Source organism: Somniosus microcephalus, chromosome 14, assembly GCF_052327205.1.
Source record: "Somniosus microcephalus isolate GS21.2 chromosome 14, FLI_Smic_1.0, whole genome shotgun sequence".
Classification (NCBI taxonomy): Eukaryota; Metazoa; Chordata; class Chondrichthyes; order Squaliformes; family Somniosidae; genus Somniosus; species Somniosus microcephalus.
The window spans coordinates 94,143,938-94,169,631 of record NC_141000.1 but is presented as its reverse complement, the minus strand read 5'-3'; the positions used below and the strand labels follow the sequence as shown (position 1 = coordinate 94,169,631).

Here is a 25,694-nt window from a genome sequence, read left to right as displayed (position 1 = left end):
AATAAGTCCACAGAAGGAACAGTTAGGGCGCATTTCCTTTGTTAGATATTTATAGTGGCATTGTAAGTACGAGGACAAAGAACAGTTATGATTTCACAACAATTAAGAAACACAAAATATCTTCTGCTAAGTAGTGTTGATCGTTGGCTGCACTATACACTCCATGCAAGCATCAAACTGCCACGTGTTTTATTTACTGCAAAGATGCAGTAAAACTATTCTTGCTTTTAACATTCACAATCAATGTTTAGAGTGACATGAGTTCCCTCAATTAATATAATGAGGTATAATGCCCTGGCAAGTTAATAAACTTCACATAAAGACAATGATTAATCGATTTCAGCAAGGTCCAAACATAACCGCATAGTCATGTGCATGAACTCCATGCTACACAGCCAAAGGTTAAACAGCATCTAGAGCTTTGCATTGCACATATTAAAGAGTTCAAGTAAATTGTACCGTGACCCATGAGGACTATTGGAATGAGGTAAATGAGGAAAACAGATAATGGCTCTGTTGCAGAGGTTTGTGGTTAAAAATATGTTTTTGTAAATTTTCTGTGTTTTCTGCCATGAGGAAAATCATTGAAAGTTCTTTTAATCAGCAGTTCATATTCTGAAGTTATAAAAGTCAGATCACTTCAAATTAAAACGTCTATATAATGATTTGGAGCAATTCCAAATATTTGAAGAGATTCTTCAGAATTTTATTTGCATCCCTGTCCGTACATGTATGTATATATAATGAACAACAGTATATGCACTTTGAGCCATAATCCTGATGGAAAGCATTCATGGCTCTGTTAAATATTTGAAAAGTACTTATGAACTTGCCTGCTGCATCAAGTTTAGGCACAGGTTTTGATGGGAAAGATGGACTGACTGACGATGGCAGCTTGGATGCTGTAATTTATAACAGAGTACATTATTAAAAAGATAGCTCTGATTCCACTCCTTTAAAAATAGATTGGCCCTGAAATTCAGTGGGGGTTTGTCCTGATGTCCCACCATAACTTTAGCAGGAGACCAGCAGAATCCACCCCCCCCCCCCAAATAAAATGGCGGAAACTTGGCATCTGGGTTTCCATCGGTCCTCTCATGGTGTAACAAGAGGAGACTGGAACAACCCCCACAGAATTTCAGGACCATTGTACAGATGGCTTATAAGAGTAAAATGGCTTGATAACAAAAAAACAGATTGAAATGGGAGCAGACGTCTTTTTGTTTTCAGTGAGGTCAATACTGTCCTAAAAAGATCATGGAGGCAACATAAATTCCAAAAGAAATCTATTGGCAAGACAACATCTGTTTCACAAAAGTGTCATTGAATTCCATTTGAGAGATTTTCCATTTATGAGATAATAAAAATTACATTAGCAGTTAGATTATACTAAATTATGATGCACTTCATGCAAGTATACATGAGGCACTATATATTAATAAAACACATTACTCATAAGATTTAATGCAGTTTACACAAGGCACAGTACATGGACTAATTCAATTACTGAACAGAAAGACATTGATTAAATTGGAGTACTGATTTAAAAAATGATATCTAACCATACAGTCTAAAACACATGTACAACAATCTTGAGCAGATGGCTACTGCTATTCTTCAGTGAGGGTGCAACGAGTGCCAATTTCAGGGACCAACATCACACGCCCAAAGAATACCTGAACGATGTCTGACCCAATATTGGGTCTGCCTCCCAGACAGCCGCCTAAAGCGGATGTTCGGACCCTTACATATGTAAATGAGGGGTCTAATGACTGTTTTAGGCACCCTTGCCAAAATTGGATAGAGATGAATAGAGCTGTGGATGCTAAATTGGCTAAATCATATACACCAAGAAGGTCCCAGGTTTGAGCCCCAGCCCAAGCTGAATTTATTGATCTCAGCTGGAACGGCTGTATAATTGCTACAAGTAGCAGCAGCTATCCTGGATTAGGAAGAGGAAAATCGGCCAGGGATCCCATTCCTGATTGGTATTGAGCAACTCTCTTGATGGCGCACATAGGTAGACATCAGGTCGGACAGGATCTGGCTCGACCGCAATATCTCCTGTGACTGAACAGGCTCACAACACTTATTATCATGCTTCACATACAATGGTCATTTTAGGAAATAACAGCGGACAAATGGCATCTGTGGAACTGCATTCCAGAAAAGATTTAAGGTCTTCAGGAAAACAGAGGGAGGGAACTAGCAGATAAATTTGGCAAAAAAATTGAAACGAATTTCTCACAAAGTTTAACATTATAGCATAATCATTATTATGCATCAACACTTTGCTGTGTCAAATGTTTGCACTGGCAATCAATATTAGCTCAAAAATGAATCCAGAATTGAACAAGGCTACCATTCAATTCAATAGCATATCTATTATAAAAATGAGTAAATATTTCAAGGCTATAATCTAATTGGGGGAATTGATATTTTCTCTTGCGGTTATTGATGTTTCCTATATTCAAGTATACAGCCTTATAATCACTTATTCTCCATAATGTAATATAGCATATGGAATGAAAAATGTACAGACACATTGGCCGGGATTTTGCTAACCTCGACGGGTCTGTGGCAGGCGACGTCGGTGGCGGGTCCTGACCCCACTGCTGCCTCTAGCCCGCTGTGTAAAATGAGTTTCCCTTGATAGGGCTTGTTAAGCCCGCCCAGCGCGTTTGCTGGCCAATTAGAGGAAGCGGGTCTGGTGTCGTCATTTGATGACACATCATCAGTTAGTTTCCTTAAAGGGACCATGTCCAAATTTATTTTGACATTTGTGCTGTCAGTGTTCTACAGCATTGAGGTGCTGCAAACACTGACAATCACTGCACAAAGGCACAGGGCTGCACCCAGGCTCTCCCATGACTCCCTCCATATGCTTATAGAGGGAGTCACAGAACGCAAGGAGGCCTGCCACTAACATTTCAAACTTTTAAAAATTAGCACCCCAAATGGGGCGATAGTGAATTTCTCCCCCTAAGTACCTAGACAATAAGTGAGTAGTTTACAAAAGGGAATACAAAGAGGTTAGGAAAGAAGTTAAAAAAAAGCCATTAGGAAAGTAAAGTTTGAACAAAATTAGATCATGAAGGAATATAACTAGTAAAATATTCCAGACACATAAATAACAAATGTAAATGAGGCTAGGGATAGGATGACTAAGGGATATACACGATAAACTCACAGGAAATGACAGCAAAATGGCAGGAATACTAAATAGTTACTTTGTCTCGGTATTTACCATGGAGACTAACATGATGGACTTGACATTAGAAGAAGTGATCAAAAAGATATAAAGACATTTAAGATAGAATGGGGGAGATAATTGATAAACTAATCAAACTTAGAAAGGATAAAACCCCTGGTTTTGTATCCACATATATTAAAAGAAGTTAGGGAAGAGGTGAAAGAGCCACTATTACATATATATAAAATTTCATTAGAAAAGGGAATAGTGCCAGAGGACTGGCAAACATCTAATGTGATTCCTATATTTAAAAAGGGAGATAGAACAAGTCCAGGGAACTATAGACCAATTAGCTTAATGTCGGTGGTAGGAAAGATAATGGAATCTTTACTCAAAGATGTAATAGAAATCACCTAGAAACAGAAAATATAGTCAGCATGGATTTCAAAAGGCAAGGTCATGCTTGACCAACCTTACTGAATTCTTTAAAGAAGTTACAGACAGAGTTGACAAGGGTAATGTAGTAGATGTAATATATTTGGATTTTCAAAAGGCCCTCGCTAAGGTACTGTATAGTAGACTCAGAGAATGTGGAGTCAGGGGACAAGTAGCAGAATGGATAGCAAGCTGGCTACATAACAGAAAACAAAATAATGGGACTAATGGTAGTTACTCAGACTGGCAAAAGGTGGGAAGTGGTGTTCCACATGGATCTGTTGTTCATCATTTACATAAATAATTTTGACTCTGCAATTCGAAGTACAATTTCAAAATTTGTGGAAGACACCAAATTGGGGGGTATAGTTAATACTGAGGAAGACTGCGGAAAAATACAAGAAGACATTAATAAACTTGCAGAATGGGCACGTAATTGGTAAATGAATTTCAATATATACAAGTGTGAGGTGGTGTATTTTGGTAGGAAAAGTAAGGAGGCCACATACTCCTTGGAAAATAAGACCTAGAAATTCATTATACAGTAGTCCAGGAATGGGCGGTATCTTTAGAAAAGTTTGAGAATTAGCACCAGGCACTAATGCGTTAGACTGCATGCAAAATTCATTCTCACTACTCAAAGAAATGATTGGGGTGCTAAATCAAGTCTTAAAGGCTGAGCTCAGTGGCATTACACTCAAAGGGTGGACCAATTTCGGGTGCAGTCTAATCTCAACTCAGCATTGCCACAGGCTTTTCCCAGTACTTAAAGGGGAGGTTCATTGATACCACAGCACCTCATTCTCAGCATTGCTGGCTGTGCAGCCGTCTTAGGAAGGAGAAGCACAACAAGGAGAAGGAGTCGGAGGACTGAAGCAGGTGTGCTCATGGCAGATCCACCCCAGTCAGATGGTCAGGGCACCACCATCTGTACCACAAGCTTCACACACTGCCCAAAGCACCACACCCCCAGCGCTCACCCACCAACAATCTCTACGTACCAACACTCACATCCACATCTCATGCCTTGCACACAATGACAGCTATGCAACTATGGCAGGCACAAGGGTCATTAGTTATTAATGGAGTTTGCAATATTTTGTGGTCTCTCTCATTTCACCTTTGCGTCCAGGAGGACGCAGTGATATGGCATGACACAGGGATGGTATGATGGGCATGTGGTGAGCAAAAGAGATCTGGGGTTTAAGTCATCCTGGTGTGAGGCTGGAGGTCTGTTTGGAGGAGGTGGCAGAGTTCTGTGACCACCACCTTGGTGATGCAGAGCCATCGAATACACTGCTCCTCGCTTAATTGAAGGTAGGAGAGGTGCTGTCGGAATACACTCAGAGCGTAAGGCCTCCTGGTGAGAGCCCTGATGTCCCTCCTCATCTCTCTGTGCACCTGTTCCCATATTTCTGGCTGCCTACGCTCCTTCCGCCGTAGATCCTGAAGGGCGAGTTGGCATGCCAGTACAGCCCCAATTAATGTTGCCAAGTGTAGCAGTTTGAATCTTTGAACAATAAATGTAGGCACTTTGCACTTGCCAGAACACTGCTGATAAAAACAAACCTTGAAACAAAGTGATCCACTAGCTGAAACTGACAAGAAACCACTGATCTAACCTGCCCTGGCAGCTGCGAGTGATTAATGCAGGTGTCTTTAAATAACATCCCTGGAGCCGGCATCCTGCAGCTGTGCACCTGCTCTCCCTGTCGTTGCATGCTCACTGACATCACAATCTGCCTGGCGTTGAAGTCTCCGGCAGTACCTCATACCGGCGATGCAATGGGGGGACCGGATTTGCCGTGCGCTGCTGGATTCGCCTCGCCCCAGCGCTACTGCATCAGCGCCCCGTTACCGCCCTCTGCAGGCACTAACAAGAGGCGCTAACCAACTGAATTTTTCCCCCTAAGAGTCTAAACGGGGTAGAGGATCAAAGGTATCTAGTATTAGTGATGCAGGTTAATACGGCCATAAAAAAAAAAGCAAATAAAGCGCTAGGGTTCATTTCTAGAGGGATAGAATTGAAAAGCAGAGAAATTATGTTAAACTAGCATAGAACTTTGGTTAGACCACACTTAGAGTACTGTGCACAATGCTGGTCTATATATTATAAAAAAATAATATAAAGGCACTGGAGAAGGTGCAAAAAAGATTTCCAAGGATGATACCAGAACTGAGAGGTTATACCCATCGGGAAACATTGAACAGGTTCGGGTTCATTTCTCTAGAAAAGAGAAGACTGAGGGGTGTCCTGATAGAGGTCTTTAAGATTATGAAAGGAAGACATAGAAAAGATGTTTCCACTTGTAGGGGAGACCAAAACTAAAGGCCTTAAATGTATGATAGTCACGAATAAATCCAATAGTGAATTCGGGAGAAACTTCTTTACCCAGAGAGTGGTTAGAATGTGGAACCCGCTACCACAAGGAGTAGTTGAGGCAAACAGCATAGGTGCATTTAAGGGGAAGCTAGATAAACACATGAGGGAGAAAGGAATAGACAGTTATGCTGATAGGGTTAGATGAAGTAAGGTGGGAAGAGGCTCGTGTGGAGCATACACATCGGCATAGACCAGTTGGATCAAATACCTGTTTCTGTGCCGTACATTCTATGTAATTCTAAGTAACTTGAAGGAGTTGACTCTCCCTAAATTTTGGAATAGTTCAGCTGATGTCAGAATATTTGGGGTCAGGACACTAATGTCCCCTGTTACAACTTATAGAGGTGCGAAGTATTCTGAGACAAAGTAAAGAGGAAGACCTCACAGTCGACCAGCATTGCTCCTTTAAACAGTGCTTCTGAACTGAAATTTACCAATGCAAAGTTTTAGAAAAGCAGCATGTGACTTATAATCAGGCACACATTTGTTTCCATCAGCTGTTGTATTAAGGATGTTCATTAGCGTACCGAGAGGTCAGAATATTACCTTTAGTTGTTAATGGTTTCATTGCTGCTTTCTCTTTTGCTTTATTTGTCTTGCCTTTTTTCAATGTTGGTTTAGTAACAGTATTTGAAGTCTCTGTAAAGTATTACAGAAATAAGATGACAAATTACAAAATCAACAATGTTACTGTTGAAGCCCTTCTGCAGTTGCTTTAGAGTTACTTTAATATTCATTATTAACCAATGACATGAACTAACTTGTCAGAAAATCTCACAGCTTTGAAAAGTTGATATCCATGATAAAGTAACCTGGTCCCAGTGCTATAGGCTGACATCATTTAAGAATTAAGCTGTGATTGTCCCAAGATTTAAAATCAAAGAACAAAATTCTAACGGCAACATGTGTCAATTATCATCACAATTTTCTTAAATCCGTCATCTTTAAGTAATTCAAGCTAACACTCCTGTTTAAAATTCAGAATTAAACAGAACCTTTTCTTGTATTGGTATTCATTTAAGGTGAGAGATGAACTGGGGAATGGAACATTTCTACTCTGCACATAATGACAACATTGAGTGCTTCCTTGCAATTTATTTATAGCGTAGGTCAGATGAAATGCTGATCTTTTCTTTGGCAAGGTGGCGAAATCCCAGTCTCCGAACTGCACCTTGCCTCTGCCAGGGTGTCTTTTTTTCCATTTCTGAAACTGCCTATGCTCACTGGCTTTGAGTGAGGTTGTCATATTAATGGAAATTTCAGTTTTAAATTATCTCAACAGAGATACTTATTGGAAATTTGGACTTATTCTTCCCCTCTTAGCTTATGGTCCATTTATATTAATGAATATAACATTGCATGGGATATACAGCCAAATTCCCAAGATGTGCTCCTGGCAGGCAAGACTCCATATTAGAGTGCGAGCTCGTAAATTTACTCCTTATATGTCTGGTTTGGCTGCTGGTTACAGAGGCAAATAAACAGTGCCAAAACCTCTTATTCCTCCATTCCTCTTACCTTTATTTTTCAATTTATTTATGTCTTCCTTGTCATGCATCTGAGCAGGAGTGCGCTCTGTAGCAAACAGCATAAAATCAATAAATAATCTGCATTAACCCTGTGAAAGATTATTTTTAATTGAAAATTATTTCTGAGTGAAAGTATTGGCCCCGTTATTTACGGGGAGGTGGGGAGGGAGCGGGTGAAGGTCATAACGGCTGGGAAACCCGTAAATGCAGGTAACGCGGAGATCCTGACGAATTTAACGGCAGGACCTTACTTAAAAATAAAATCTCCATTTCCTGGCCAGCAGCCAGCCAGATTGAGAGGCTGGCTGGTTGTCGAGCGGGAAAGCCTGTGCTGGTAGGCCTCGGTTAGGGAGCGGCGAGAAAGGAGGGAGAGATCGTGGATGTGAGGTCAGGGGTGAGATCATGGATGCAAGGTCGGGGGCGAGATCGTGGATGTGAGGTCGGGGGCGAGATCGTGGATGTGAGGTCGGGAGCGAGATCGTGGATGTGAGGTCGGGGGTGAGATCGTGGATGTGAGGTCGGGGGTGAGATCGTGGATGTGAGGTCGGGGGTGAGATCCTGGATGTGAGGTCGGGGGTGAGATCGTGGATGTGAGGTCGGGGGTGAGATCATGGATGTGAGGTCGGGGGTGAGATCATGAATGTGAGGTCGGGGGTGAGATCGTGGCTGTGAGGTCGGGGGTGAGATCGTGGATGTGAGGTCGGGGGTGAGATCGTGGATGTGAGGTCGGGGGTGAGATCATGGATGTGAGGTCGGGGGTGAGATCATGGATTTGAGGTCGGGGGTGAGATCGTGGATGTGAGGTCGGGGGTGAGATCATGGATGTGAGGTCGGGGGTGAGATCGTGGATGTGAGGTCGGGGGTGAGATCGTGGATTTGAGGTCGGGGGTGAGATCGTGGATTTGAGGTCGGGGGTGAGATCATGGATGTGAGGTCGGGGGTGAGATCGTGGATGTGAGGTCGGGGGTGTGATCGTGGATGTGAGGTCGGGGGTGAGATCATGGATGTGAGGTCGGGGGTGTGATTGTGGATGTGAGGTCAGGGGTGAGATCGTGGCTGTGAGGTCGGGGGTGAGATCGTGGATGTGAGGTCGGGGGTGAGATCGTGGCTGTGAGGTCGGGGGTGAGATCGTGGATGTGAGGTCGGGGGTGAGATCGTGGCTGTGAGGTCGGGGGTGAGATCGTGGATGTGAGGTCGGGGGTGAGATCGTGGCTGTGAGGTCGGGGGTGAGATCGTGGATGTGAGGTCGGGGGTGAGATCATGGATGTGAGGTCGGGGGTGAGATCGTGGCTGTGAGGTCAGGGGTGAGATCATGGACAGAAGGTCAGGAGAGATCATCGGCCGGGGGGAAATCGGGGGGCATCGGGTCGTGGGGGTGGGGGGTTCAGCAGACCATGGGGAGCTGGGGGCGGGGTCCAATCCACAGGGAGGGCAACAGGTTAGCTTGAGTAGCTGTGGGGAAGCACGCCTGCTCCTCCTAACTCACAAGCAGTGCTGAAAAAAGCATTCACCTGCTGGATCTGGCCTTCCTTCAGCTATTGGGTTTCCTGAGTCCTGGGAAACCCGCCTCTGTTAAAACCACAAGTATGCACGTTGGAGATGGATTGAGGTCGGGTTTCCAATTTTTGAAGTCGTTGAATGTATTTAAGGTGGAGATAGACAGATTTTTGAACGATAAGGGAGCCAAGGGTTATGGGGAGCGGGCAGGAAAGTGGAGTTGAGGCCAAGATCAGATCAGTCATGATCTTATTGAATGGCGGAGCAGGCTCGAGGGGCCGGATGGCCGACTCCTGCTCCTACGTCTTATGTTCTTATGAATGTGCACTTAAAATTCTACTGGCAGAATTATGTTCCTTTTCTGCAGAATATTCCATCGAATAATATCATAAATGCAAGAAAAACTGTGAGGAGCGTGGCTGAGTTTCAACCCATGACTTTAGCAGAGCAACAAGCTGTAATCAGGAGGAGTGTCATAAATGTGATAGTAGCATGAAAGATACTTATTCAGAGATTTAACATTTTAATCACAACAATTTTAATAACAGGCCTATTATGATAGATTTTAAGAAGTTGGTGCCGTTAATAATATAGGTTGCATATTTGTGGCTAATCGACTTGAAATATGGCATTGACAGAAGTTGTAGGCGACATCAAAATTCTTTGACTTGTGTCTCCCAGCAGTGCAGGTGTGTTACCAATGAAAGTTCTTAGAAAGCTGAGATTCCCCGAGAGCAGGAATGGAATGAAACTTTGCTTGGCTATCAATATCCTCTATATAACACGGGGGCCTTGTAGTAATCGTGTTACACTGGGAGAGGAGGGAAGGAGAGGGGGAGAGGATATGTTTCTTGCAGAAAGATGGAGCTACTTAGTTTTTCAGCAAGAGAAGGCGCCATAATGTATCTGCTCTAAATTACGAGGTCTTGCTTTGTTTCTCGTTTTTCTCTTCTGTTCTGTTTATAATTTGTAACGCTCAGCCCTTCTAATAGTTAAATAGAGGCGGTAAAATGTTACGGGTCCATTAAGGTAAAGAAACCAGGTTAGTGTTATTATGTGATATTTTCCTGCTGTTATCTACATTTCTGGTAGAACCATTTGCAGATCAAAATTCTTCCAGTACCCTGTATTTTTTTATTTCATCCCTTGAGATTGACTTCCCTTCACATAAAGTTCCGTAAGTGGCAACATTTTCCCGTAAAACACTGAAAAACCAACAACTCCAATAGTTGCACTAAGAAGTTGAGTCTTATGCATCATGGAGAGGTTTATCCACAAGAATTCCAGGATTGCACAAATTGTTTTAGTTTTTGAGTAATTGAGATAATCTTGTTATTGGCATCTTTGCAGTGATAAATTTCTAAACTTGTACAAATACTGTTCGGATAACTAAGAGCACTGTAAGATCCCTAGTTTCAAACCGTACAGTGAAACACTGCGCCCAGTAATGTACCTGGTTTACTTGGAATATTAGGTTTTGGTGATGAACTGCTACCAGGATGGACATCTGCACTGTCGGAAACTGACTGACCATCTGAAATAGGTATTGAAAAACCTGATCAGGAATTGTACTCAGTTTATGTACAATGCAAAATCAAGTTTACAGCTCAGTGAAAGCTAATCAATCATGTCAAATACTTGTATTTATATACTGTAGCACTTTTAACGTAGTAAAACGTCCCAAGGTGCTTTACAAGAGCAATTATCAAACAAAATTTGACACCGAGCCACATAAAGAGATGTTAAGACAGGCAACCAAATGTTTGGTCAAACAGGTAGGTTTTAAGGAGCTTCTTAAAGGAGGAGATTGAGGAAGAATCATAGAATGGTTATAGCACAGAAGGAAGCCATTCGGCCCATCGAGCCCGTGCTGGCTCTCTTTTTTTAATTTGTTCCAGGTTGTGGATATCGCTGGCAAGGCCAGCATTTATTGCCCATCCCTAACTGCCCTTGAGAGGGTGGTGGTGGGCCACCTTCTTGAACCGCTGCAGTCCGTGTAGTGAAGGTACTCCCACAGTGCTGTTAGGTATGGAGTTCCAGGATTTTGACCCAGTGACGATGAAGGATCGGTGATATACTTCTAAGTCAGGATGGTGTGTAACTTGGAGGGGAACTTGCAGGTGATGGTTTTCCCATGCGCCTCCTGCCCTTGTCCTTCTAGGTGGCTGAAGTCGCGGGTTTGGTAAGTGCTGCTGAAGAAGCCTTGGCAAGTTGCTGCAGTGCATCTTATAGATGGTACACACTGCAGCCACGGTGCACCAGTGGTGGAGGGAGTGGATGTTTAAGGTGGTGGATGGGGTGCCAATCAAGCAGGCTGCTTTGTCCTGGATGGTGTTGAGCTTCTTGAGTGTTGTTGGAGCTGCACTCATCCAGGTAAGTGGAGAGTATTCCATTACACTCCTGACTTGTGCCTTGTAGATGGTGGAAAGGCTTTGGGGAGTCAGGAGGTGAGACACTCGCTGCAGAATACCCAGCCTCTGACCTGCTCTTGTTGTCACAGTATTTATGTAACTGGTCAATGGTGACCCCCAGGATGTTGATGGTGGGGGATTCGGCGATGGTAATGCCATTGAATGTCAAGGGGTGGTGGTTAGACGCTCGCTTGTTGGAGATAGTCATTGCCGGGCACTTGTGTGGTGCAAATGTTAATTGCTACTTATCAGCCCAAGCCTGAATGTCGTCCAAGTCTTGCTGCATGTGGGCATGGACTGCTTCATTTTCTGAGGAGTTGCGAATGGCACTGAACACTGTGCAATCATCAGCGAACATCCCCACTTCTGACCTTATGATGGAGGGAAGGTCATTGATGAAACAGCTGAAGATGGTTGGGCCTAGGACACTGCCCTGAGGAACTACTGCAGCGATGTCTGCAAGAGCACTTCAGCTGGTCCCACTCCCCCGCCCTTTCCCCGTAGCCCTGCAAATTCTTTTCCTTCAGGTACTTATCTAATTCCCTTTTGAAAGCAACAATTGAGTCTACCTCCACCACCCTTTCAGGCAGTGCACTGCAGATCCTAACCACTCGCAGCGTAAAAGAGAGGTTTAGGGAAGGAATTACAGAGCTTAGGGCCTTGGCAGCTGAAGGCACTGCTGCCAATGGTGGAGTGAAGAAACGCAGAGATGCGCAAGAGACCAGAATTGGAGTATCACAGAGATCTTGTAGGGTTGTAGGATTGGAGAATGGTGGGGCGAGACCATGAAGTGATTTGAAAACAAGGATGAGAATTTTTAAATCAAGCTGTTGATGGACCGGGAGTCAATGTAGGTCAGCGAGCACAGGGGTGATGGGTGAATGGGACTTGGGTACGGTGCGAGTTAGGACACTGGCAACAGAGTTTTGGATGAGTTCAAGTTTGCGGAGGGTGCAAGTAGGGCGGCCAGCCAGGAGAGCAATGGAATAGTCGAGTCTAGAGATAACAAAGGCATGGATAAGGGTTTCAGCAGCAGATGAGCTCAGTCAGCGGTGGAGACAGGCGGTGTTACGGAGGTGGATGTAGTTGGTCTTTGTGCTGGAGAGGCTATGGGGTCGGAAGCTCATCTCAGGATCAAATAGGATGCCAAGGTTACCAACAGTCTGGTTCAGCCTCAGATATTGGCCAGAGAGAGGGACGGAGTCGATAGGTAGGGAACGGAGTTTGTGGCAGGAATCGAAGAAAATAGCTGGAATTTTCTTCGGGAAGGCGGGTTGGGGGCGGGCTCCAAGGCGGGCGGGAAACCCGGGAGGCTGGGTTTCCCACAGGCCCTGAAGAACTCTTGATGAGAATATGGTGTTACATTTTTCTTAATTTTTTGCCTTTTAAAAAGACTTCAAAACTGTGCATATTATTTTATCAGTTCGTAAACTAGAAAACACAATTTATAAAATTTAAGGAAAAACAGCTTTGATTTTTTCCTGAGATTCTTACAACTGTAGTACAGTATAGTTTATTTTTAAAGTATTTACCACCTGTAATGTTTGACTGACTGGGGTGGGGTGGGGGTGGGGAGAAATTTGATGCATCTCATTGGAAGCAGTTTTCACTCCAATCGCATTAAGTTTAAGCAGACTTTGGTAAGTGGCAGAAAAAGTCTTTTAAGTGCATTTACTGAATTTTAGTGAGTAAAAAAGTGAATTATTTGAAGTAAGTTAAATTTTTTAGAGTAAATTAAGCTGTTGGGGAGTTGAAACCGGAAGTAGAATCCGGGTATAAAAAGGGGCGGGCTTAGAGCTGCAGGCTGAGTGCAATCGCATTAAGTTTAAGTAGAGTTTGGTAAGTGGCAGAGTTCGGGCAAGTGGGAGGTGAGGGGGTGCTTGTTGCTCTGTTTTGCTTCCCTCTCTCAGGCTAATCCAACACTGCGGACGTGGAGCAGTGAGACAATTCAACCAGACAGGTCCCCCAGACAGCTTCCACGAGGGAGGTTGGTGATCAGTTGGTTGGTAGGTTCTCTTCCTTCTCTTCTATACCTTTAAGTTGGTAAGTCCTATTGAATAGTGGTGTAATATTATCATCTATATCGGGGCAGAGGGTCTTCATAACTAATAATAAGAAATTTAATTAATTACACAGATATGGGTGAACAGGTGCTGTGTCACTGTTGCGAAATGTGGGAGCTGGTGGACCCCATTGAGGCTCACGGTGATTACATTTGCGATAAGTGTTTGCTGCTAGAGGAACTCAAGCTCCATGTTAAAGAGCTTGAGACCGAGCTTCAGACACTGCGACACATCAGGGAGGGGGAGAAGTTCCTGGTCTTTATGTTTCAGGAGGTGGTCACACCTATGAAATTAATTACTGCAGATGTAGTTCGTGGTCAGGGACAGGACGGTGTGACTACGAGTGAGGAAGGTACAGGGATCCAGGATGTAGTGTTGAAGGAGCCGCAGCCCTTGCTCTTGTCAAGCAGGATTGAGGTTTTACTCCCTGTGAGGGCAGGAGTGGGGACTGCAGGGAGGATGAGCAACCTGGCCACAGCACCGTGGTACAGGGGGCCATTCAAGTGGAGGGAGTAAAAAGAAATGTTGTAGTGGTAGGGGATAGTATCATTAGGGGGATAGATAGGGTTCTCTGCAGTCAAGAGCGTGAGTCCCGAAGGCTGTGTTGCCTGCCCGGTGCCAGGGTTAAGGACATCTCTTCTGGGCTGGAAAGAAACTTGGAGTGGGAGGGGGAGGATCCAGTTGTCATGGTCCATGTTGGTACAAACGACGTAGATAGGACAAGGAAGAAGGTTCTGTTAAAGGAGTATGAGCAGCTAGGGGTCAAATTAAAAAACAGAACCTCAAGGGTAATAATCTCTGGGTTATTACCTGAGCCACGAGCTAATTTGGCTAGGATAAATAAAATTAAAGAGTTAAATGCGTGGCTCAAAGACTGGTGTGGGAGAAATGGGTTTTGCTTCTTGGGACACTGGCACCAGTACTGGGACAGGAGGGAGCTGTTCCGTTGGGACGGACTCCACTTGGCCAGTGCTGGGACCAGAGTCCTGGCGAATCATATAACTAGGGCTGTAGAGAGGGCTTTAAACTAATTAGTGGGGGGGAGGTTTCTAGAGAGCAAATAACAGAAATGGCAACGGAGAAGGTCATAGACTTAGGTAGCAGTGGGGAAATTAAAAAACAGAACGTGTCAGGAAGGGACAGAAGGTATGGAGTAAAAGGTAAAGTAGTAAAAGGGGAAAAAACAGGAACTAAGTGTCACAAAACATATTTGAAAGTTCTTTATCTGAATGCACGTAGCATTCGTAACAAAATGAATGAGTTAACGGCACAAATAACTACATATGGGTATGATCTTGTGGCCATTACAGAAACATGGCTGCAGGGTGACCATGACTGGGAATTAAACATACCAGGTTATTTCACAATCAGGAAGGACAGGCAGGAAGGGAGGGTAGGTGGGGTGGCTATGTTAATAAAGGAAGGAATCATTATATAACAGAGAAATGATATTGGGTCAAAGGAGCAGGATAGTGAAACAGTTTGAGTAGAGATAAGGAATAATAAGGGGAAAAAAACACTAGTGGGCGTAGTCTATAGGCCTCCAAACAGTTGCAACTCTGTTGGACGGAGTATTAATCAGGAAATAGTTGAGGCTTGTAATAAGGGAACAGCTATAATTATGGGGGATTTTAACTATCATATTAACTGGACAAATCAAATTGGGCAGAGCAGCCTTGAGGATGAGTTCATTGAGTGTATTAGGGATGGGTTTCTTGAGCAGTATGTAACTGAACTGACCAGGGGGCAAGCAACCTTAGATTTGGTCCTGTGTAATGAGACAGGATTAATTAAAAATGTCCTCGTAAAGGATCCCCTTGGAATGAGTGACCATAACATGGTTGAATTCCATATTCAAGTAGAGGGTGAGAAGGTTGGATCTCAAACAAGCGTGCTGAGCTTGAATAAAGGAGACTATGAAGGTATGAGAGCGGAATTGATTAGAGTGGACTGGGTAAATAGATTAAAGGGTAAGACGGTACATGATCAGTGGTGTACATTTAAGGAGTTATTTTACAACTTCCAAAAAATATATATTCCACTGAGGAAAAAAGGGTGCAAAAGAAAAGATAGCCATCCGTGGCTAAGTAAAGTAATTAAGGATAGTATCCGACTAAAAACAAAGGCATATAAGGTAGCCAAATCTAGTGGGAGGATAGAAGATTGGGAAGTCTTTAAAAGACAGCAAAAAATAACTAAAAGATTGATTAAGAAAGGGAAGATAGATTATGAAAGTAAGTTAGCAAAAAATATAAAAACGGATAGCAAAAGTTTCTATAGTTATATAAAAAGAAAAAGGGTGGCTAAAGTAAATGTTGGTCCCTTAGAGGATGAGACTGGGAAATTAATGGTGGGAAACATGGAGATGGCAAAAACGCTGAACAAATATTTTGTATCAGTCTTTACAGTAGAGGACACTAAGAATATCCCAACACTGGACAAACAGGGGGCTCTAGGGGGAGAGGAGCTAAATATGATTAAAATCACTAAGGAAGTGGTACTTGGTAAAATAATGGGACTTAAGCCGGATAAATCCCCTGGACCTGATGGCTTACATCCTAGGGTCTTGAGGGAAGTGGTGGTTGGGATTGTGGATGCATTGGTAATAATTTTCCAAAACTCCCTGGACTCAGCAAAGGTCCTGGCAGATTGGAAAACTGCTAATGTAACACCCTTATTTAAAAAGGGTAGTAGGTAGAAGGCTGGAAACTATGGACCTGTTAGCCTAACATCTGTGGTTGGTAAAATGTTAGAGTCCATTATTAAGGAGACAGTAACGGGACATTTGGATAAACATAATTTAATAGGACAAACTCAGCATGGTTTCATGAAGGGGAAGTCATGTTTGACAAATTTGCTTGAGTTCTTTGAGGAAGTAACATACAGGGTGGATAAAGGAGAACCAGTGGACGTAGTGTATTTAGACTTCCAAAAGGCATTTGACAAGGTGCCACACAAAAGATTATTGCTCAAAATAAAAAATCACGGGATTGGGGGTAATATTCTGGCGTGGGTGGAGGATTGGCTCTCTAACAGAAAGCAGAGAGTTGGGATAAATGGTTCATTCTCAGACTGGCAATCAGTAACTAGTGGTGTTCCGCAGGGGTCAGTGCTGGGTCCCCAACTCTTTACAATCTATATTAACGATTTGGAGGAGGGGACCGAGTGTAACATATCAAAGTTTGCAGATGATACAAAGATGGGAGGGAAAGTAGTGAGTGAGGAGGACATAAAAAACCTGCAAAGTGACATAGACAGGCTAAGTAAGTGGGCAGAGATTTGGCAGATGGAATACAATACTGGAAAGTGTGAGGTTATGCACTTTGGCAGGAAAAATCATAGAGCAAGTTATTATCTTAATGGCAAGAAACTGGAAAGTACTGTAGTACAAAGGGATCTGGGGGTCCTGGTGCACGAAACTCAAAAAGTTAGTATGCAGGTGCAGCAAGTGATCAAGAAGGCCAATGGAATGTTGGCTTTTATTGCTAGGGGGATAGAATATAAAAACAGGGAGGTATTGCTGCAGTTATACAAGGTATTGGTGAGACCGCACCTGGAATACTGCATACAGTTTTGGTGTCCATACTTAAGAAAAGACATGCTTGCTCTTGAGTCAGTACAAAGAAGGTTCACTCGGTTAATCCCGGGGATGAGGGGGTGGTCATATGAGGAGAGATTGAGTAGATTGGGACTCTACTCATTGGAGTTCAGAAGAATGAGAGGCGATCTTATTGAAACATATAAGATTGTGAAGGGGCTTGATCGGGTGGATGCGGTGAGGATGTTCCCAATGATGGGTGAAACTAGAACTAGGGGGCATAATCTTAAAATAAGGGGCTGCTCTTTCAAAACTGAGATGAGGAGAAACTTCTTCACTCAGAGGGTGGTAGGTTTGTGGAATTTGCTGCCCCAGAAAGCTGTGGAAGCTACATCATTAAATAAATTTAAAACAGAAATAGATAGTTTCCTAGAAGTAAAGGGAATTAAGGGTTACGGGGAGCGGGCAGGAAATTGGACATGAGTCTAGGTTCGGAATGGTCATGGCCCTGTGGGTAGTGGAGCGGGCCCAGGGGACGTGTAGCCTGGTTCTGCTCCTACTTCTTGTGTTCTAATTCTGTGTTAGATTTCAGGAGATGGTTTTATTCCTGTTCCTGGCTGGGGTGGAGATCGCCTTTACAGAAGGTAAGTACTGTAGAAAATATAGAGACAGAGTGATCTCCTGGAAGAGTTTCGATCGCCTAGATGGGTCGGAGAGGAATTTCCCAGATTTTTTCTCCCAAATTGGCCATTGGGTTTTTTAGCTGGTTTTTCGCCTCTCCCGGGAGATCACATGGGTTCGGGTGGGATGGAGAGTGATAGAAGATTTGAGGTTAGGGTCAGATCAGCCATGATCTTATTGAATGGTGGAGCAGGCTCAAGGGGCCGATTGGCCTACTCCTGCTCCTATTTCTTATGTTCTTATGTTCTTATTACATAGTCTGAGCTCTCTATAGTTACCGGTTATCTCAGCAGCTTTTACTGTACGGTTTATAGCTCACCACTGCTTTCTCCCGGCTCTATGAGCTGTCAACGGCTGCACACATGGGCATGCTTTGGAGAGGGCGGCAAGAGGAGCGTCCAAAGTCGATGAACATGCATCAAATCGTCATTGCACGCCGACTGACGTCACACTCCTGGCAATTAAAATACTTGTGGCGTGCGCAGGCAATGGCAGCGCTGCCGACCTGCCCAATATGGCGGCCGCCGCGTTCCGCGCCGGAAGTGAGCAGAAGTGAGGCGGCCGACATTTTCACTTTAAAATGGTAAAGGTTCGAATTTCAAGGCCTAGGTTACCAAAAACTCAGGTAAGACTAAGAAGACAATTTCCTGGCTTGTCCCTATTAATAAGAGGCCTTAATAAATAAAAATCGGCTTTTATTTGCATTTTTTCCGAAATTCCCTGCAATGGTACCCCTTTGCTTCGGGTGACTAAAACAAACCAATGTTCATTAGGATTTACAGGAACAGCACTATACATGGACGCAAAGTCTGTTAGTGGTTTCTGCCAAATTACACACTGTTTACTTATATCTTTTTTATTGGTAATATTATCTAACAGAGGAAAATAAACCCATAATTGGAAGAAATGCTATAGCATGTTATAAGGGACTAGTGCAAAACTGCTACACTGTATGCAATGTGCAAATTTATACAAATTAGCATAGAAATCTGAACTACAAATCTAACAGTATGCAATTATTAAAATGCAGAATACATAGCATCGGTAATAATATATTTATATTTTCAATTGGCCCAATACAAAGTTGAATAGTACAGAATACACTTCATATTGCCCTCTGTAATATACTCATATTACTCAATGTCCGAAAGATCTAAAGGACCCACTGGGTCCACTATCCTGAAACATGCACTCCTGATTTGTTTAGCTGGTTAGTGGCAATACAATTAATAATTATTTCTACACATTTTGTTGCAGAAATGTTCAGCCCGTGAGTGCTTTGAGCAGGTGCTCCAAACAACTGTATGACAAAAATACATCGATTATAAAGAGGCAAATATTTAGATTTGTAACGTACCTAAGACTGTTTGCGTATTAACGTCAGGCATTTTGGTTAAATGCGGTCTCCAATTCGTTCTATTGCGTCCTAGAAATGCAATAGAATTACCTGAGAAATATATCACAACTCCAAATATATGGTTGCTATTGTTTGAATACATTAATGTACACATTGCCAGCGTATAACCATTCGCTGGTACAATTCTCTGCCACTGACTTTGGAACCTATATAAAAGTGTGTAACAATGAGAGATGTATTATAAAGAAAATGTTGTATATGTTTTCTCTGCATTTTAGGAAACATAGTATGCCCTCTGGCATAATTATTGTTCTGGACATTATGTGACATTCTGGACATTTTTACATGCAGTAGCACCCTCTGGTGGTGGTTACTGTGTTAGCAGTGTGTTTGTATGAAGCAGAGGTCATTTGACCTTTGTTCCTTTCTTCCTGTGTGAGGTCATTTGACCTTTGTTCCTTTCTTCCTGTGAGAGGTCATTTGACCTTCGTACCTTTCTTCCTGTGTAACACAGGAAGTAGAATTCCAGGAAGAACCTGGCAGTAATGGAGGATTCCATAAGGGTTTCACAATCCAATGTAATCTGATTTCATATGTTAGGCCAAGCGCAATATCTGTGAGTATCTTTGTTTCTTAGCATAATAGCAACATTGTCAGAGTAGTATTTTGATAACACTATGTTTATAAAAGGTTAATATTTGATAGTTATAGAAGTTAGTCCAAATGTTAGTTAGTTATACAATTAGTCTATTCTACTGTTGAAAATATGTTTATATCTTATGTAATATCGAATGTATAGTACTCAGTTTATGTACAAAACATACTTTGTCTTTGTTTACAGTTTCACAAAATTTGTTCAAGTAAAGGCTTCAAACAGCAAACGGCTTCACGAAGAATTATTTTGAATAGAGTGTTTAACTTGCTGGATAACTAGATAGGAGCACGTCTAGCGCGGCCAGTACAATTATCATAGAAGATCATGGGCCAGATATTCCGATCCCTATGGGTGGGTACTTGCTGTGTACCCACCCGTAGGGACATCGGAAATACCGGTTTCAGGCATGCACAGCGCATGTGCTGAAAACCGGCATTTCCAATCTGTCAAGAATGCTCTTGACAGATCTTCTGGCTGCCCTGGAGAAGGGCCTCTGCGGGTGGAAAGTTCCGCTTTTTGGAGACCCTCCGCCCGCAGAAAACCTTACAATTCTTGCGCCTGGTAAAAGCAGGCGTAAGGCTTGCTTTTACCAGGATAAGAGTTGAAAAAAGTTTTTTAAAAATGTTTTCACTGATTTATCATTTAAAAATACTTCTTAAAAAAAAAGGTGTTTATTTTTAGCCCCGTAAAAAACTTTAATTATTTTTTTCAAAAATTTAAATTTTTGTTTAAAATAGTTAATTTATTGTAATTTCAAGTCATTTTAAAAATGTGATTTAAAAAAAAAATGTATTTAAAGTTTTACTATGTTTTGGGGGTGATCTCCATTCATACATTTGACAGGTCTTCCTGTCAAATGTATGAAGGGAGATTCCCATGGGACGCTGCGAACTGCCTGTGCCTCTGGGATACGTGGGCCCTGTGCACCGGCAGTTTGGGGAGGCCCAGCATCGGAACTGTGCACCTCCCAGGAGCCCTCGGGTAAGGGCGCAGATTTTTCCAGATCATAGTCCTCCGCCCGCAAGAGGCCTGCGATCGGAATATCTGGGCCCATATATTTATCTGCAGTTTAAAAAAATCTATTTTCTCTTTCTGCACATGACGATTTTAGGGGAGAAATCCAACTCACATTTTGTGTGGATAAACAGGCAGCTAGGCCACCCCATTGGCACCTGATGCCATCTTCACGCAGGCCATTTAATGAGCAAGCAGCCCACCCGCCTGAATCTATATGAGCCTTTGACTCTACCGGAGTACAGTTCCATGGATATTGCCATCCCGCTGGTGTTCAATTCAATTGGCCATTTTTCACGTGTGAGCTCAGGGAATGAGTATCAGCAGGCTTTCCCGCATTAGGTGCCATCACAGCTGAGCCCAATACCCGTCTCGCCCAACATTCGAGCGTGCACACGCTCGAGCAGGAATCGGTGGATCAAGGATGAAAGCCCCTCCCTGCTCTGGGTAGTTGAGGCCAATTGTCGTGGCCCCTGCAGCTGCTCCAGCTCAGATCAGCTAACTCAGCACATACTGAGGATTCAACCTGGTCTATATAACTGGTGGTGTGTAAGATTATAGGCAAAACTTCAAACTTCGGTGGGAGCATAAAACAGGCTCAAGCTGATCAGCCGCTGGTCTGAAGTCAGTAGAAAGGAAAATCAGGCGGGGTATATAACAGGTGGCCGATCTGCTGCTGCCAATTTTATGCCCCTGGCGAAGTTGAAATGTTGCTTGTTGGGCATCATTACTGCTGAAAAATTTTACATCATCCAAACCTTTGCTATATTTAATTAACCAGTACTGGTTATATGCATTCATTTGCATGCATGAATACTTGCAATTGCTTATATCCCATATACCTATCAATATGTAGATAGATAGATATGATCTATATCTATTCACATGCATCTTTAGGATTTGTGACTGAACACTGAACTCAGATTGCAACAAATGCAAGGCACGCTGCCGTACACCTACAAGTTCATCAGTGCGTCAATAAAACCTGCAGCAAATGTTAATTTACAAGTTAAAAAACAGACTTTAAAGCACTGCTTCAAGCCAAGCCAGTGATTTATTGCTTTGTTTCCATAGTGTTTCTGATCATTTTGATGGGCTGGGACACGTAGCTGCAAATTTGCCGATGATTTGAAGACAAAGAAGGTTGTCACCAGGACATGAAATAAAATAGATTATTTTGATCAAAAATAAAAGCTGGAACTCAGACCTAAACCTACGCACAGCTGAACACCTGAATGCTGGGACGAAATAGGACTGAATGGGGTTAAACCAACAAAACATTGCAGCAAGGAGTGCAACATATTTATATAATAAAGGATCCTCAATAGTATTGCTAATGGGCAGTCTATTGTCTGGAATGTGATAGTGACGTTCTTTAGCTGCTTATCTGTTACTTGAAGGCCAATGCTCTAAACGAGCAATTCCAGGTAATTATAACGTGTTAAACTGCTAGCATTCAGAGGGAAGTTGTAACTACTTGAAATAGCTGATGGCATAATTCTTGAGACTGAAAGCTATGTCTAGGCTGTGGTGAGTGCAACAACATTTGACTGGTTGTTTTGGAGTGGTTTTGAGTTTTCTTGCCTGCAGGATGGAATGAACATCCCAACCCATCGATTTTTTTCTAGGTTCACAACAAATTGAAAATTAAATATAAAAAAACAATCCGAGTTAAAATAGCACATATAGGAGTTTAGCACAAGCACAGAGTGTTCTTACAGGAACAATCTCAGTCAGAAAATATGCCTCAACATTTCTTAAAACTAAACCGTGACACCAATTGAAATATTAGACAATGGGGATCACTGTTCTCTTTCAATTTTGTTTTACAAATTGAAAATTTAGGTTTATAAAGTTGGTGAGATGGTGCATTTTAATGTATTTTTTTATTCGTTCATGGGATGTGGGCATCGCTGGCAGGGCCAGCATTTATTGCCCATCCCTAATTGCCCGAGAAGGTGGTGGTGAGCCGCCTTGAACTGCTGCAGTCCGAGTGGTGAAGGTGCTCCCACAGTGGAGGGAGTTCCAGGATTTTGACCCAGCGATGATGAAGGAACGGCGATATATTTCCAAGTCAGGATGGTGAATGACTTGGAGGGGAACTTGCAGGTGATGGTATTCCCATGCGCCTGCTGCCCTTGTCCTTCTAGGTGGTAGAGGTCATGGGTTTGGGAGGTGCTGCTGAAGAAGCCTTGGTGAGTTGCTGCAGTGCATCTTGTAGATGTTACACACTGCAGCCACGGTGCGCCGGTGGTGGAGGGAGTGAATGTTTAAGGTGGTGGATGAGGTGCCAATCAAGAGGGCTGCTTTGTCCTGGATGGTGTCAAGCTTCTTGAGTGTTGTTTGAGCTGCACTCATCCAGGCAAGTAGAGAGTATTCCATCACACACCTGACTTGTGCCTTGTAGATGGTGGAAAGGCTTTGGGAAGTTAGCATGTGAGACACTCACCGCAGAATACCAAGCCTCTGACCTGCTCTGGTCGCCACAGTATTTATGTGGCTGGTCCAGTTAAGTTTCTGGTCAATGGTGACCCCCAGAATGTTGATGGTGGGGGATTCGGCGATTGTAATGCCATTGAATGTCAAGGTGAGGTGGTTAGACTCTCATTTGTTGGAGATAGTCATTGCCTGGCACTTGTGTGGCGCAAATATCACTTGCCACTTATCAGACCAAGCCTGAATGTCGTCCAGATCTTGCTGCATGCGGGCAAGAACTGCTTCATTATCTGAGGAGTTGCAAATGGACTGAACACAGTGCAATCATCAGCGAACATCCCCACTTCTGACCTTATGCTGGAGGGAAGGTCATTGACGAAGCAGCTGAAGATGGTTGGGCCTAGGACACTGCCCTGAGGAACTCCTACAGCGATGTCCTGGGGCCAACAACCACAATCATCTTCCTTTGTGCTCGGTATGACTCCAGCCAGTGGAGAGTTTTTCCCCTGATTCCCATTGACTTCAATTTTACTAGGGCTCCTTGATGCTACACTCGGTCAAATGCTGCCTTGATGTCAAGGGCAGTCACTCTCACCTCACCTCTGGAATTCAGCTTTTTTGTCCATGTTTGGACCATGGCTGTAATGAGGTCTGGAGCCAAGTGGTCCTGGCGGAACCCAAATTGAGCAGCATTGAGAAGGTTGTTGGTGAGTAAGTGCCTCTTCATTGCACTGTCGACGACACCTTCCATCACCTTGCTGATGACTGAGAGTAGACTGATGGGGCGTTAATTGGCCGGATTGGATTTGTCCTCCTTTTTGTGGACAGGACATACCTGGGCAGTTTTCCACATTGTCTGGTAGATGCCAGTGCTGTAGCTGTACTGGAAAAGCTTGACTAGAGGCGCGGCTAGATCTGGAGCACAAGTCTTCAGCACGATAGCCGGAATGTTGTCGGGGCCCATAGCTTTTGCTGTATCCAGTGCGCTCAGCCGTTTCTTACTGTCACATGGAGTGAATCAAATTTGCTCAAGACTGGCTTCTGTGATGGTGGGGACCTCAGGAGGAGTCTGATATGGATCATCTACTCGGCACTTCTGGCTGAAAATGGTTGCAAATGCTTCAGCCTTGTCTTTTACACTCGCGTGCTGGGCTCCGCCATCATTGAGGATGGGGATATTCATGGAGCTTCCTCCTCCCATTAGTTGTTTAATTGTCTGCCACCATTCACGACTGGGTGTGGCAGGACTGCAGCTCTTTGATCTGATCCGTTGATTGTGGGATCGCTTAGCCCTGTCTATAGCATGCTGCTTCCACTGTTTAGCATGCATGTAGCCCTGTGTTGCAGCTTCCCCAGGTTGGCACCTTATTTTTAGGTATGCCTGGTGCTGCTCCTGGCATGCTCTTCTGCACTCATTATTGAACCAGGGTTGGTCCCCTGGCTTGATGGTAAAGGTAGAGTGAGGGATGTGCTGGGCCATAGGGTTACAGATTGTGGTGGAATACAATTCTGCTGCTGCTGATGGCCCACAGCGCTTCATGGATGCCCAGTTTTGAGCTGCTAGATCTGTTCTGAATCTATCCCATTTAGAATGGTGGTAGTGCCACACAACATGATGGAGGGTGTCCTCAGTGTGAAGGCGGGACTTCGTCTCCACAAGGACTGTGCGGTAGTCACTGCTACCAATACTGTCATGGACAGATTCATCTGCGACAGGTAGATCAGTGAGGACGAGGTCAAGTATGTTTTTCCCTCGTGTTGGTTCTCTCACCACGTGCTGCAGGCCCAGTCTGGCAGCTATGTCCTTCAGGACTCGGCCAGCTCGGTCAGTAGTGGTGCTATCGAGCCACTCTTGGTGATGGACATTGAAGTTCCCCATCCAGAGTATATTCTGTGCCTTTGCTATGCTCAGTGCTTCTTCCAAGTGGTGTTCAGCATGGAGGAGTACTGATTCACCAGCTGAGGGAGGGCAGTAGGGAATCAATAGGCGGTTTCCTTGCCCATGCTCGACCTGAAGCCATGAGACTTCATGGGGTCCGGAGTCAATGTTGAGGACTTCCAGGGCCACTCCCTCCCGACCACTGTGCCGCCACCTCTTGTCTGTCCTGGCGGTGGGACAGGACATACCCAGGGATGGCGATGGAGGAGTCTGGGACATTGGCTGAAAGGTATGATTCTGTGAGTATGACTTTGTCAGGCTGTTGCTTGTCTAGTCTGTGGGACAGCTCTCCCAATTTTGGCACAAGTCCCCAGATGTTAGTGAGGAGGACTTTGCAGGGTTGAATAGGCTGGGTGTGCCGTTGTCGTGTCCGAAGCCGGTCGATGCCAGGTGGTCCATCCGGTTTTATTCTTATTACTGCTTTTTGTCGCAGTTTGTTACAACTGAGTGGCTTGCTAGGCCATTTCAGAGGGCAGTTGCGAGTCAACCACATTGCTGTGGGTCTGGAGTCACATATAGGCCAGATCAGGTGAGGACGGCAGATTTCCTTCCCTAAAGGACAT

At 43.8% G+C, this 25,694-nt stretch overlaps 1 protein-coding gene across 16 annotated transcripts in view; it reads right to left on the bottom strand.

Moving 5' to 3' along the window:
- abi3bpa (ABI family, member 3 (NESH) binding protein a) overlaps positions 1–25,694 on the bottom strand; it is a 365,809-nt gene that overhangs the window by 219,363 nt on the left and 120,752 nt on the right. For 11 of the 16 annotated variants that reach the window (XM_086006965.1, XM_086006953.1, XM_086006957.1 and 8 more), the window contains exons 8-12: positions 19,088–19,177; positions 10,491–10,571; positions 7,530–7,586; positions 6,558–6,650; positions 834–902 (exon numbers count right to left, since the gene is read on the bottom strand). In XM_086006965.1, the coding sequence (XP_085863091.1) occupies positions 834–902; positions 6,558–6,650; positions 7,530–7,586; positions 10,491–10,571; positions 19,088–19,177 (390 nt within the window). The remainder of the gene's footprint in view (positions 1–833; positions 903–6,557; positions 6,651–7,529; positions 7,587–10,490; positions 10,572–19,087; positions 19,178–25,694) is intronic. The other 5 variants (XM_086006969.1, XM_086006954.1, XM_086006956.1 and 2 more) reach the window with 3 other exon arrangements.